Genomic DNA, 15978 nt, shown 5'->3' on the forward strand with positions numbered 1-15978 from the left:
ATTTTATTTTCATTTACATTCCTAACTCTTTACCTGTCACAGCTTTAATTTTTAGTTCTTTGTTAAGGAACCATGTAACACCTAGAAATATGAAAATTGTGCTCATATAGATTTTGCCATATTTAATTGAAATTGTATGTTATTTCTATTAGACTGTTCTATCATACATCTTAAGAACAGGTTTTTAGCATTTTTCTTTCTTTTTTTTGTGGTTACTATAACTTAACACTTTTACTTTTTTCTGATATTAAACTTACATAGGTAGTTGATCACATTGTCTACAAGACAGTGTGGTCAACTACCTATTTAAGTTTAATACATTATTATGTATTGGGATTATGTTTTTATCAGTCAGTGGTAATTTAGCATTTTCCTTGTAAGTTTTGTAATATATTTATTTTCAATTAGATACAACAGGATAACAACAAAGTGGAAGATATACCAGTTGCTGAAATTGATTTGTCAGTTCCCCTTCACATACCTGGTAAGATTATTAACTGCACTTGTTTCTACTATATAGCAAATCAGCTGAATGCTTCAACTTCATGAGATTTACGAAAATATTTACAAAACCATTATACACTAGCTCAACGTTAACCACAAAATTACTTAATAGGGGTCTATATATATTTTACAAAAGACTTCATAATGTTACAAACATTTAGTTGGTCAATTTTTATGGTGTTGGAGCAAAACAGAAATGTTCAATTCTTATAACTCAATATGTGGACTTCACTGGTGGTGAAGATTATATGAACAAATTATTAATGTATGGATTAAAACGTTTAATTTACTTTAAGAGAATACTTATGCAGTAGGTATGTAGCTAATTCATCAGTGACTGTGACCTGGCAACATTGTAAGACTTGGCTTTTGGCATTTCTACTGATATTTTTGCTAAAGTAACTAATGTGTCAATGTTATGCCTAACATTACTCCAAAGTCTGAAAGACTTTAGATTAAAATTGACTACTTGGAAAAAAATATTAGAAATATGTCAAGTAACACAAAAATTTAAAGGTTATTTGAACTTTATAAGCATAGGCCCTAAGATTTTCTTTCTGTGTGTGTGTGTGTGTGTTTTCTTTCAACTAATAATAACTTCATAGGTGAATCTTTGTACTAGAAATTATCAAACCATAGTTTGTCCTATGTTACTATGCAAAGCAAGCTGTAACTAGAACAAAAAACAACTTTGGAGTGGGAAGTTTTAATACAAATTAGTTTGTGTAAGTCAGTATAGCTCTATTTTTCATATTCTTAAAACACAACAAGTGAGGTTATTTAAGTTAAATAAATTACATTTAGACTTGTTGGGTAGTTTTAATATAATTAGACATCTTTTGAATTAAATTATTTAACATATTTTTTAGTGAACATTAGAACATTTGTTATTTGGTTGCTTTTGATTTCCAGTGTTTTATCTTCTTGGAGACTAACATGAAATGTTAAATACTTCTAAAATCATTTCAGGTCTCATATCTTCCGACAAGTACCTCCAAGTGACAGGCAATGCTTCAAAGTCTCGAAAAACAAAGAAAAAACGAAAAAGGAGCAAGAAAGGCAAAGCTGTGGAGTCTGAAAGTGAGGAAGAAAGTGTCCAACCAGTCCATGTTGTCGCCATAACCGAGGGAGAAATGCCTGAGGGAGCAAAAAGTTCCGATGATGATGATGATGAAAGAAACTCAAATGATCCCCACAAAGCATTGAATATTGATTTAGAAGAGTTGTAAGTAGAACTAAAATTTAGGATTCTTACAAATTGATATACAGAATTAAACTTGCATTTTAACAACAAAACTGTAATTACTGACTGAGTTAGATATATTATTAAATTATATCTTGTGCCTGGAGAGAGCAGTCAGCAAATGTTCATGTGTTAATTATTGAGACTTCAATTAAATACCACAAACCATGGATAAATGAATATGAGATTATATAATTTTACCTTCCTGGACTAGAAAAAATCCATAGATTTCAATTCTCTGAAGCAGAAGAATAAAAATTGTGAGCTACAAATAAACAGTAGAAAAATAAAAAGGGATGTTTTAAATGTTTGAGCTGTGGTTAAATTGTTAAGTAAGAATGTATAAAAAGTGGTTAGTTTTAGTAAATGATAAACTTAATTTTGGTTAGATTCACTGTCTGCATGATTTCTTATTGTGGCACATAACCAGCTAAATAGTATCAGGTCATCCCTTAAGTAATGTATAATTTTAGGTTCAGAAAAAGAAAGGATTTCAAGTGCTTTTAATGTTGTTTAATCAACAATGTATGTTCCGTTATTATTAATTACTTTCTGCCAATGATTCACAAGCTTTTGAATGCCACTTTAACATCTTCATGTGTTTCAAGCTATTTTCCAACAAGATAGTTCTGCAAATTTCAGAATAGATGATAATCAGATGGAGCAAGGTCTAGGAGAATAAGGAGGATGAAGTTTTTCCCAGTCTAGCTCTTCAATCTTTGCAGATGTGATCCTTACTGTATGAGGCCGTGCATTATCCTGGTGTAACACAACACCTTTACGATTGATCAAAGTAGGCCTTTTTTCTTTCAGTGCAACATTCAAGAACTCTAACTGTTGGCTTGTGTCAAATCATGGGGAACTATTTTCCAAGTTTTGACACATTTTCAATCTCTTGCAGCTGTTGGTGAACTGTTGAATGGGTTGAATTAAGCTTCTATGCTACTTCAACTGTTACAACACAATCTTTATCAAGTGCAGCCAGCAGCAAGTCGTCATTAAACTCAACAGAATGACCTGAACATGGTGCGTTACTTAAGGTGTAGTCACCTGATCTGAACTTCTGAAACCATCTTTGACATTTTCTTTCAACTAGAGACTCTACACCGTAAACACCTTGAATGTTTCGTGTAGTTTCTGCTGCACTATTGCCTTTTTTATACTCATAAAGCATTATATGCCAAGTGTGCTCCTCAGATGCATCCATCTTTACAAGGTTTATTTGATTAATGATCTAAAAAAGTGGAGTTGGGGTAGTTTCTTTTATTTGTCTGAACATTTTTATACACGTCCTACTACACATGTTAGTCATTAAAGCCTTCTACAAAGACAGAAATGATGATGCACTTTCTGTATTAAATTTTCAGACATTATTTATGGGATGACCTGATCATTTGTGGTGGACTTATTTTATATTTTCAATGATGTTTTAACTCTTATATTTGAAGTGGAAGCTGTGAATCATGTGTTTAAAAGTTGAAACATATGAAAACCACATTATTTTTTGCTTCCTAGATTAACTGTTGGAGGTCTCTGAATGATCAGAGCTGTCTCTTTTCATCTCGTTCCCCTCTGAACATATTCTCTATACTTATGCAATGATTGGATGCTGACAATTTCATCGTATCACTAATCAATATTATAGCTATTTTTAAGCTTGAATCACAGTATTTTTGTAGTGATTTTTTTTCTTAATATATAATAACACTTGTTTAAGTTGGGTATTTGTGCAAGAGCAAATGAAGATTAAAGACAGGAACTGTACTAAGCACAGTCAAACTGTTTCTAGAATTTGTTGGATAGTTCCCCATCAGATGTTCTGTGTGTGCTATGAAACCTTAGTTTAATGCTATTCATTAAACTTTCATCTTTATAGTTTTCGTTACAAGAGTATTTTTTATTGATTTTATAAACACTGTTGGTCAGGCCTCAACAAATATTTTCAGACCTAGGATTCAGTTGTGCCTAATTTCACTGCAGGTAAATGGGCCACACTGGTGCCTCAATTATCAGTTCTTTTGTTGTTGTTGTATCCCCCCACACCCCTCAGATTTTCTCAATATTTTTGTGCCATTACAATTCTAGACAGTACTTTACATATTTTGGGGACATTGTCACACAGAAATTAATTTTTGTTGCCAAAGTTCCCATATCACAAGATATCCAGGGTTTTTGCATGCTTTCAAATTGTAAGTTGGCCAGTTCAAGTCTAGCCTTGCCTTTTTTATTTTTAGCTGTTAAGACAGAAATACAAAATATTTCTAGTGTGGTTAACTTTGTGTTTAGTGGTTAAAAACAGTATACAAAATACACATTAACATTTCTTAAATATTTCACTGAATATTTGTTATTTTGGGCCTTCTTGTAATTATGTATCTGCCGAGAGACATGATCTTTTCTGTTTCTTCTTCATCCTCACACATTTCAATTAAACACAGTTTCTTCACTTTTTGGCTGACTGACTTCAAACTTGATAGGGTCATACTTGTCCAATTTACCCAAACACTAATTTCAGGCTTTGGGTTTTGGTCTGTTGAAGGATTTGTAGGTAAAACAATCTATGTGGACATATTTACGGCAATCACTTTTAAAAGTGTAATTGGAGTTTTTTGGTCAATTAATCAATTACAATTTGACTTGATATAAGATATTGTCCTACAGGTCCTAGACATCGACAAAGCAAAATAGTAGGTTTGCCTAGTTTTAGTATTTTTCACAGTTACTCCACCATATATCAGACTGTTTATAAGGGAGTTGGTACAAAGGTACTTTTTACAGGTCTTTTGAAAATAAACCATAATTTTAAGGGATTCCATCTGTTACTTTAGCCTTATCTCAAGCAGTTTATTTAGACTTTGGTACAATGATACTTTTTTTCAGATATTCAAATTGACAAACAAGAGTGGTGGACTTGCCAATTTTTAGTAATTATAAGGGGTCAAGATGCCACAAAAAGCAGAGTTTTTTGACAAGTATTTTGCCATGTTTCAACCAGTTTACATTGGATCTGGTAAAATAATTTTTTTATAGGCTACAAACAGAGATCTAGACAGTTTTGGTATTTGCCTGTTGTCTTTTTTTGAGTAAAGCACAATTTGGAATTTTTTTGTGAACTATTCATGTGTATCATCTAAGTTGCATGGGATTTGATACAATATTCATGGTGTCAAAATTGACAATCTCAGGATTGCTTGCTGGAAATATGTTGCCTCTAATTATGATTTTTATCTAAAGTCTAAAAGCTAGAATTATTTTATTTGTCACAATTTATTTGCCATAGTCTTTTCAGCATGAATTTCAAATTTCTAAATTTCATCATCTTTTTATAACTCTTAACAGGTTTAACAGGCCATGTCATCACATTTGTTGACTTGCATTCAAAATTTTTTTGAACTAGTATTTTATGAATTTATGTCAGTAAGTTTGGTATTGAATTGTAGATTGTTGTGAGTCACATGGTATGTTGAATACAACACTAGTTGAAATTAGATGTTTGTACTGTCAAAGTACTCTGTAGTTTTGTACAAATTAGGAACTTAAATTATGAGGTCGAATATAAAATTTAAAAAGCTCATAGTTTTTAATTTGCTGAAATATGGCTTATGTATTGAATCAAACACCGTGGCTCTCTTTACCTCTTTCCATTTTTGAAAATGTTCGCTTATACATACTTCAATATATATGATGTGAATAACCAATCAACTGTTAAAAATGTCCCTTTAATGGATTTCTCAGCCATTTTGTTTTTTCACACTAAGAGTTCAAGGAGGAGAGTTGTCTTTAGTCTGCTCCAAATTTCATTTTTTTAAGATCTATATATAGCATGATTACTAAACTTGATAAATTATAATGGAATTCTATAGTATCAGTATAGTAATTTGGTATTTTCTGTTATTCAGCTGTGTATATAAAACCTATAAAAAATTGATATCTTCAATGCAAGAAATTTTAAAAGGCTTAGCAACCTACATAAAGAAGGAACCAAGATTAAAGGTTTTAACTATCAGATAACCATTTCCTTTACTTCTTTATTTACTGTTCTATATTTTAAGAAGAAGAACTTTAATTTATTTCTAAATAGTAATAATCTACATATGTATATAATGTATAATAAGTGAAATGTGACTATATGTTACAAAATATTAATCTGCTAAAACACATCCATGACAGGGTCTTTTCGTAAAGACACGAGGTCAGTTTTATATTACTCTATGTAACAGAAATTGTTCCTGGATAGTATGTGTTATTTCTTAATTGCTTATGTTGTTACAGTACAGTACATTGCAATTATTCCCTTCAAACTTTGCTTTTGTGACTTGGATAATGAAATTTAGAAATTAACTTATTTTTGTGTAAAAATGAGCAAATTTGCACATTTTCATTCACATAAGGTCTGAATAAAACAACATATGAATCAAGATTTACATGCACTTACATTAAAGTTACTTTAATTAAATGAACAAAAATGTTTAGAAGTGAGTAGTTTTTTGAAATTTACAACTGTAATGTAAATCACTTTCAGGTATCAGCCCCCAAATATAGTCTTTCGTCATGTTTTCGTTATATACTCCTTGGTAGCAGTGTTCAAAGTCCACTATATCATAGTGAAGGTGTTCACCTTGCTCCTCTGAGTATGCTCCCATGTTCTTGAATTTATCAAGATGAGTGTCAAGGACATGAACTTTCAGGGACATCCTGCAGCCCATTTTGTTGTAGTTCTTCATCAGAGCCTCAATCAGTTCCACATATTTTTCAGCCTTGTGATTGGCCATGAAGCTCCAAAACCACTGTAACAATGCTGCCCCAAGCTTTTTTCCTTCCTACTGAGCTTCTTGGGGAATTCTGTGTACTCCAGGATGTTCTTTATTTGTGGTTCAACAAAGACACCAGCTTTGACCTTTGCCTTAGACAGCTTAGGGAAGAAGTCTCGAAGGTACTTGAAGGTTGCAGACTCCTTGTCAAGAGCTGTGACAAATTGTTTTATAAGACCAAATTTTATGTGCAATGGTGGTAACAACACCTTCTGGAGGTCCACTAGTGACTTACACTTGACATTGTGCCTCCCCACAGAGAACTCGGTCCATTATGGTCAGTGCTTCCTGTTGTAGTGCAGTGTCCCTGCTATCCCAAAAGCAAAGATAACAGGGAAGCTTAGTAAAGCCTCCTTGGAGACCCATCAGGAATGCCACCATTTTGGAGTCTCCAATAACATTCCAGCCATACTCATCATACTTCAAGGCTTCTAGCAAGGTCTTGATACTGTTGTATTCCTCTTTGAGGTGCACCAAATGAGCTAGGGGAAGAGACAGATACTTATTCCCGTTATGGAGCAGCACAGCTTTGAGGCTCCTGTATAAGCTATCAATGAAGAGGCGTCACTCATTCAGGTTACAGGCAATTTCATTTGCCTCACACAGACCAGATACGTTGTGTCAGAAGCAGAGCCCATCAAGTGAAGAAGCTTGAAAAATATTGGTGACTCTTCTTCTGACTTGCAACTTGCACACTTTCATCTAACAAATTCCACTCCTTGAGCCTAGATATCAAAAGCTTGGCATTTGACTTTGTTAGACCAAGATCTATGATCAAGTCATTGAGGTCTCTATGGTTGGAGTGGTATGGTTTCATCTCACCAGTTGCACCTCTGAAATTGTAATCTGGATCTTCAACATCTACCTTCTTTTCTACAACATTCTAGAAAGTTCTTGTAAATTCTAGTAAGTTTGAGAAAATTCTCTATCAGCTACTCAGCACTGAATTTACTTGGAATGTCCTGGAAAATGGGTAAGTTTGAAAATAGGTTTTATCCATTTACTTTAGACATTAGCAATTGGGAAATAACACCTTCTACCCAGGAACAAGAAAAAGAAACATTTGCTACATTGCATTATTGGATACAATAACATGAGTGGATGTGTGCCACATCAGTAGAAGTTTTGTAATGTTAGCCAGTCATGACTGTAAGGCCAATATAATAAATATACAACATTATGAGATTTAAGCAATTTAAACTAAACATTTATATTTTCATGTTATAATCTGTAGTCATTTTAGAATGTAAAAAAGCATAATTTATATTTTCTAATATTATATTTTATGGTGGTTGAGTTCTATCAACTTGACAGATCCCACATAGAGTAGAGAAAATAACAGATAAATATAAAGTCTTACTGAAAACATACATTTAAAATGTATTTAGGAGGATTTAGAGATTACATAAATAATAGTTGAGCTTTGTGGTATGAATATAGTGTTTTAATCATAATCTGACATTGCTCTCTTACTAGTAACAAAACAGTCTTTATTTTTACAAACAAATCTTTAGTAAACATACTTCATTAAAAAAAATTAATTTTTTTGTGAACAAAAACTTGCAATTTTACTAAAATGTACTGAATTTGTGATGATATAACTGCTGCATCAAAAGTTATTTTAAGTACTTAATGTACATACAAACTCGTATATTATACCAAGACCATCACAAAAGGGTTAAATAATACAGCTTTGCCATGGTTCTATATTTCTTGTGTACCATGTAGTGACAATGATTTATGGTTAGTGGTTTACTTGCTAGTATTTTATTGAAAGTAGTTACTTTGGCATAATGCTCTTAACTTTACAAAAACACATTGGTAATTTGAAACTTAAAGGCTTATGGTGGATGGTGCAACGGCAAGAGATTAGAGATTAGTGGGGGATGAACCAGCTGTATATTGTTTGTAAAAAGAGTAGAGAGGTAACATTAATAAATAAATACCATCTTTTATATTAGTTTAAATAGTGAATAGAATATTTATTGCAAAATGGCTTTCAACAAAGTAAATGGGAGAAATCAGTCATTGTTAACTGTTGTCAAATTATTGAGGAATCTTAGGTTCCTGAACTATACAAACAGTCTCAGCAAATAAATGTGGGTTTTCACATGAGAACACAGTGATTCAGATGTGATGGAGCACTAATATAGTCAGGAAAACAAGGTTTTACCTTGGTGAAAATTTTCCAGGCCAATTGATTTCTCTTTGAGGACATAGAATGGCCTACATATTCACCTGATTGTCACCTTCAGATTTCTTTTCATGGAGTTAAAACATTTAACGTTTATCTCAAACCTTAGGCTATTAATGTGTTTAAGGATAAAGCACACCATAATACTTAGAACATCTCAATACAAAAGTTTCTTGAAGTGATGAATAGTTTAGCAGTCCAAATGCGTGCTGTCATTGGTAAATGTGAGCCTATGATGAATGTGTAAAAAGGAATTATGGGTGCATAAACTTTATCGTTAGTCTTTTGATAAATGATTTCATTATTAGGTTACCACCAGATTTTGTACTTTTTAACTCCAAATTAAAATTTTTTTTTTTAGAGGGGAATACCCAATATATTTATGATTTTGTGAATTTTAGCAATTTGGAAGTTCCAAAATAAAAAGTTGGTAGAATTTTACAGTTTTTGGCACCAGTTTTACAAATTCTTTGTTTTCTAACAATATGAGCTAGAAATCAGAAATGAAAATGCACAAAGACTATACATTTCCAGTTGTTTCATACATTGACAAGTTTTACGGGCGTAAATGGAAAGTTTAAATATTTATACTTGTCAAACGAAAACTAGAACTTGAGAAGGAGGAAGATAAAGATAATAAAGAGCAGTTTATATTTTCATCAATACTTTTTTCCAAGACAGATATTAAAAATGCTATATTGAAACAAAAATTCTAAATCTGAACATTGAAGTTCGTTTTATTTTGTAAGTTATTTGACAGAGAGATCAGACAATTTTTTTAAAACATAAGAATAGCCATGCACACATCAAGTTTTACTGACTGGTTATCCCCTTTTGTCATACTCCTAAATTTTGGTTTGCTGGACTTGAACCTTAGGAGCACTGAGCTAGCTGTTTAACCCATGTGGTTCATAAGGGGCTGTTTAGTAATTATAATACAGACATTGATTTAAATTAAATGTAGGTATTTTACTTTCAAATAGAACTCATGTTTTAATTATTTATTAAAGAAGTTTTAATTTTAAAAAATGTGAAATTGTAAATAAAAGATTTATACCAATATTTAAAAAAATACTACTGTTTTCTGTTCAGACCATTATGTAATGAAGATAATGTCCAAAGCCATCCAGTTTCCCCATTAAGTACTAATGCATCTGGAAAAATAAACTTGAAAGATGAAAAGAAGAAGAAACGTGGAAGTGAAAAAGAGCATAAAGAAAAGGCAAGAGAGAAGAAGGTGATATAAACATTTCAAATGGTTCAAGAATTAAGATAGAGATACTGTTGTTTTTTTTATCTTGTATTGAGGCTATTTGTGTTACTTGCTTTGTTAAAAGTCATAGATTTGTCATTTGGTATTATCATGTGCATTTTTATGTTCCAAGGTTTGACTATGGGCTGGTCCCATAGAAGTGCTCTACATTTTTGGATGGGAAAGTTGGGTTTAAGTTAGGACAATACCACAAAGTATGCCCCATGCTTTAAGTTCTTTGGGTATTATAAGAGTGAAAGTCAATCCCTCAGTATGGATGGTCACTACTTCAGAATTATAGATGGTGAGAGATAGCCTTACTAGCTTAGTTATACATAAAAATACAATACAGATCCCAAGCGTGTAAATAAACATCTACAGGTTTGAACCTATTGAATTTATTGGTCAAATGTAGTAAAGTTCGTTACTGGATCACAGCTGTGTAATATTCATGAAATTCAAAAGGTATATAGATAACCCAGGGATCATTATATTGGAGTTTTAAGATATTTCTCTACTTTCTGATGGTACTTTATTTGCTGTTCTACAGTATTCTGATGTTTTGCAGGTTTCATTTGCTTTAGGACACTTAAGTATTATTACCAATACTTCTGTAATGCCTAACTTAGCACTGAAATCTTTTGTTATTTTTGAGAATATATTTGTAGACATATTAATGGCTCCATGTTAGTTTGTTTTCAAGTTTCTTTTGTTGTTGTTTTTCCATCAATAACGTATACAAAATGTACATGTAAATAATTGAAATAACTTTAAAATTTATGCCAAGTAATATAATTTTGTTTTCATGAAGGATAAATCAAGGGAGAAACACAAAAAAAAGAAGCAAAAAGAAGTAGACACTACTGTGGTTTCTTCCCAAATCATTGAAGATAAAACCAAAGAAGAGCCTGCTGCTAATGGGTTATCACCCGAATCTGCTGATAAAAATGAACAGACAGAGAAGCAGAAAAATGCTGAAAACACCAAAGGACAGGTATATAAATTTGCTGTTGTATGAAAGAGAAATTTAACTTCGTAAATAATTCAAGAAATTTTACTCTTGATTGAAGTCTCTGTAAAGAGAAGTTTCCATTTAGTAACAAATATGTATTTTTTTACTACTTTACAGCTGGATGATATAGAGTTCTGGCTCTCTCCAAATGACTCATCACAGAAACTAAACAATGAATTAGGTAGTGAAATTTCTGGCTCTCCTGTACCTCCTTCAAACTTAAATCTTGATTCAGTAAGAGTAAAACAGGAAAAGGAAGAAAAAACAAGCTCAAAACCAGAGGTATTAATCATCCTGTTCTTACATTTATTCTACAGAAATTGTAGTAAATTACAATTTGTTGCTCCAAGAAGCAAGTCAAATCAAATTAAGGAATTTTAAACTAAATTTTACCTTATGTTAAACATATACTTTCTAAAAGTGGAATTTTTTTCAAATTATTATAAGCTTTATTTATAGTTTAAGTGCTTGCTAGAAGATGTATTATGTCATATTCTAGCAAATTCTTCTAGTGAGTGCAATTTTAAAATAATGAATGAGTAACTATTGTACAATAAGAGCAAAGTATTCAGTGAGTGATTCTGTTTAGTGACAGAAATGAGTTATCACACATCTTTTCTGCTGTTAAGATACTCAATGAGTTAGTGTTTGTCAATTGATTAGCTTTATGAGTACATTTTATAGGTTAATCATACATCTTGCAGTTTATATTCAGATGTTTTCTGCATATATAGGCCTTTACTTGTGTCAAAGTAAATGTAGTTTGTAGCAAATATCATTGAAGAAATAAGTTACTTTGTTACCCAGGCAGTATTTGCCTTTATTTGTACCAAATAATACAAAAGAACTAACGAGATGAAACAGCGTGTCACAACACCACTGTATCAGAAGTTGGATTATTTTTGTGAAAATAAACTACAACTTTGACTAAATTTTAAGATTAGAACCTGACGATGAACCAAAATCAAAAATATAAATTAAAAGATAAAATTTATAGAAAAGTAAATAGATGTAAAAACAAAAGATCAAGTGATAAATGGCAGTAATATAAGAGAAAAAGGATCAAAGAAAAACACTATTTAAAGAAAAATTAAGAGTTAGAATAAATCTGATTGAAGACAAATTATTACAAAGTTAATTACAACAACAAGATTGAAAAAGTGTGGTCAATACCACACCTGTTTCTGTATCTTCCCAAAAATTTCAGTCCAACCTAAAATATCCTATTAAGTATGGGATAGAAGAACCTATTTGGTTTACACCTATTACTACTGTGTTGTTTGTGACAGCAGGATCTTTCTGAACTGCTGCAGTCATAACACTACCAAATTAGAGGAGCAAACAACGTTTTACCCTTCTTCAGTCATTGTCAGGTTCACAAAGAAAGAAAGAGGTAACTGACCGATAGCTGACCACTTGTTTGAAGGGGGGTTGTGTAACTGAGTGTAGAATGTAGAGGGCATGCTTAGATGTTTGAATATATATTTGTAATATAGGTATGAAGGTGTTCCTTTATATGCAAAAAATGGCTCGTTTGGGTTGAGAAAATATTTGTTGAGTTTTTGTTTTGTTTCATGTGCTGAGTTCCAAGGAATGTATAGTCCAGTATGGGTGGTTTTTCAGTGGGTTTCTGTTTTAAATTGTGTATCAGTTCTTGTAATTTTGAGGTTAAGAAATGGTATGTTAACAGTTGTTGATTCCTCCCAGTTGTAGTTTCATACAATTATAACATGCAGTTCCCTTTTATTGACAACCTTTTTGAGAGGTTGTTGTTCCATAAAGGCTTTTTATCAGCAGTTACTGCCAGTATATCCTTTGAAATTATATAGTCTTCAAAAAAAGAAAGGCAAAATATGAGACAAATTGTTAACAAGTTTATTCCGGGTAGTTTTGTATGACGTGTGAAAATTTGCACATTCACTGCTGAACATCCAAAGTCTGCAAAGGCGAAGTCCACGCTCACTAGGTGAAGTTTAACGTCACTCAACATCAATAACGAGTATGCCCCCCATGAGCATCAATAACTGCTTAGCATCTCCTGCCCATGGAAGCGATGAGATGACGAATCGCATCCTGTGGAATGGCTGTCCACTCAGCCTGCAAAGCTACTGCAAGCTGAGGTAGAGTCTGCGGTTGAGGTTGTTGCCGTCGCAGACGTCAGTCCAACTTGTCCAAGATGTTCGATGGGGTTTAAATCTGGTGATCTGGAGGGCCAGGGAAGAACGTTGATGTTGTGGTGTCTCAAGAAGACAGTGGTGAGGACGGGCGTTGTCATGTTGAAAAACATCGTTGACGTTCCCCATGATGGGTTGCACATGGGGCCTAAGAATCTCGTCGACGGTTGCATACTGTCTGATCAGAAATCCTACGCAGCCCTGGTATGGTTGAGGCAGTAGATGTTGCAGTGGTGATTCTATCTCGAAGGTGACGTAACTGGATGTAGCGATCTTGTGCGGGCGTGGTCACACGAGGTCTGCCAGATCGTGGACGGTCACGAGTTGATCCATGTTGTTGGTGACGATTCCATAGCCTTGTGATGGTGCTTAGGTGGACATTCACAGCTTTGGCAACATCTGATCAAGATTCGCCTGCTTCCAAGCGACCAATGGCGTTGTTGCGTTGTGCTTCAGTCAGTCTTGGCGTGACTGTATTGCATGTCGGTGGCTTAACACTGAGCTATGGAAACCAAGAACCCGTCACTTTTATAGGTATTTTGCACATGTTGCACTTGCAGAACATGCAGATCTCTCAAACAAATTTATTGGACACGCATGCGTTTTGGCGAAAAATCCTATGTTTTCCTCCGTTTTCAAAGTGCACAACTTTTATTGTCATTTTGGTCTGACAATCAGTGCCTTAACACGTGTAACATCACATACTCTGAGCTTGTAACGGTATTACATATATTTCTCTTTAAAATAACAAAAATATCCCTTTTGCATTTCTTTTTTTGAAGAGTATGCATTAAATATCTACTATCTCATGGCTTATTTCCTCCATTCATAGTGATTAGTTGTGAAACTAATATTTTCAGTTCTAGACTCTTGTTATGGAGAATTAATGTTTCAATACTACTTGATGCGACAATACCGTAACTTCTATATGGTGTCTTCAGCTGCTTATCTATGACTTTAATGCATTCAACTTCCCTTGTAAGGTGTAGAGCTTTCATAGGTGTACACCTACTTTGCTTTATCCTGATTTTTATATCATCATTTACAGCATCTATAAATTGGTCATATGTCAATAAATATATGTTTGTTTAGACCATCTGGATAGGATAATCAGGCAAACCTTTCCAAATCTTCTTTATGACCAGCTAACGTTTCTTTTTCACTCTGTATTCTGTTCTAGATCTTTGATTTGTGCTCTAAACATATCTTTCTAGTATGCTACCCCAAGCCTGTTGGATGAAGCAGCTACAAATGTTTGATTGCTTTCATGGGCTTTTGGCTGGAAGGTTTCTTAATGTAGCTAAGGTTGTTCTTTTTAAATTGGCAGCAAGAGAAATAGCTTGTTTACTATTACATCCATTCATTCTGAGAGTGATTTGTTTCTCATGGTACATGTCTATCATAGCCCATTGATTTTTCAAATGCACAATTAATTCTTCAATTGGCCAGCTAAATTCTGACCCTTAATTGATGATGAGAAAACCCACTTGTAGAGAAAAATATACAAGTAAAAATGGCTTGTTTGGGTTGAGAAAATTTTTATGTAGAGGAGTGAACATGTTTTTGGCACCAACTAGACTGAAAAAACATCACAGAGCTAACCAGACACATAAACAGGATTGGCTAGAATTATGGCGTGAAACTCCAAAAAATCATGTTTTTTCAGTGAAATATTTTTACTAAAGATTGTTTGTGAAGATAGTGTTTTGTTACTGGACTGAGTGCAAAGTGATTTCATGTCATGATTAAAAAGTTTCATCCCAAAAATCTCATATTATTTACATAATTCCAAAAACCTCCTAAATATATGTCAGACTTTATATTTTGTTTCTTATTACTCTATGTGGGGTGTGTCATTTGATCAACCTTATAAAGATCATTAAAAAAAGGTAGGGAATATAGATTATGCTTTTTCCATGCTAGAATGACTACATATTATAACATGAAAATATAAATGTTTAGTCTGAGTAACTTAGGTCTCATAACACTATATATTTACATATAAATTGATTTTTTATTATTATTATTTATTATGTTGGCCTTACAATCGTGCCTAACTGACATAAAATAACTTGCATTCATGTGGTGCACATGCACTTCTTGTGTATCCAGTAATATAAAACTGACCTTTAGTTTTCCCTGTCTTTACTGTGTTATATTGGAGTAGTATTTTGCAATATAGTCACATTTCAATTATTATGCATTATATATATATTTATTTATTTAGAAATAAATTATTAAACTTATTTTTATTAAAATATATAAAAAAATGGAAATAAAGAATTATATTTTCTTTCTGTAGGCTTTGTACTCAGTTGCTGCTGGACATAGATTGCTAAGTCTTTTACAATTTTGTGTATGGAGGATATCAAACAGAATTTTTTATATATACAGTTGAATAACCAAAAAATCATAAATAACTGCACTGATGCTATAGAATTCATTATAATTTATTAAGCTTAGTAACTGAGATGCATTTAGATTTTAAAAAATATGAAACTTTCGGTAGACAAAAGACAACCACCTCATTGAAATCTTGGATCGAAATAATATGGTAATCTTTTCAAAGATTAAAATGGCTGAGAAAACAACTCTGATTCACTAAAATCTATATTTGGGTGTGTTCTCTTAATATTTACTTTTAAATTAATTCATATATAATATTAATTTCAATTATGTAAAATTTGATTCCAGATTTATTGACATAAATTCATAAAATAATGGTTCAGTAAAATTTTGAATGCAAGTCGACAAACTTGATAACATGGCCTTTGACCTATGACCTGTA

General features: G+C 32.5%; 1 protein-coding gene across 2 annotated transcripts in view; it reads left to right on the forward strand.

Annotated features, from left to right (window-relative positions):
* The window catches only part of g (adaptor-related protein complex 3, delta 1 subunit-like garnet), an 88599-nt gene that overhangs the window by 58881 nt on the left and 13740 nt on the right, over positions 1-15978 (forward strand). For both annotated transcript variants that reach the window (XM_076484769.1, XM_076484770.1), the window contains exons 21-25: positions 409-484; positions 1474-1729; positions 9845-9989; positions 10816-10998; positions 11134-11298. In XM_076484769.1, coding sequence (XP_076340884.1) covers positions 409-484; positions 1474-1729; positions 9845-9989; positions 10816-10998; positions 11134-11298 — 825 coding nt within the window. The remainder of the gene's footprint in view (positions 1-408; positions 485-1473; positions 1730-9844; positions 9990-10815; positions 10999-11133; positions 11299-15978) is intronic.

This window comes from Tachypleus tridentatus, chromosome 2 (assembly GCF_004210375.1).
Source record: "Tachypleus tridentatus isolate NWPU-2018 chromosome 2, ASM421037v1, whole genome shotgun sequence".
NCBI lineage: Eukaryota > Metazoa > Arthropoda > Merostomata > Xiphosura > Limulidae > Tachypleus > Tachypleus tridentatus.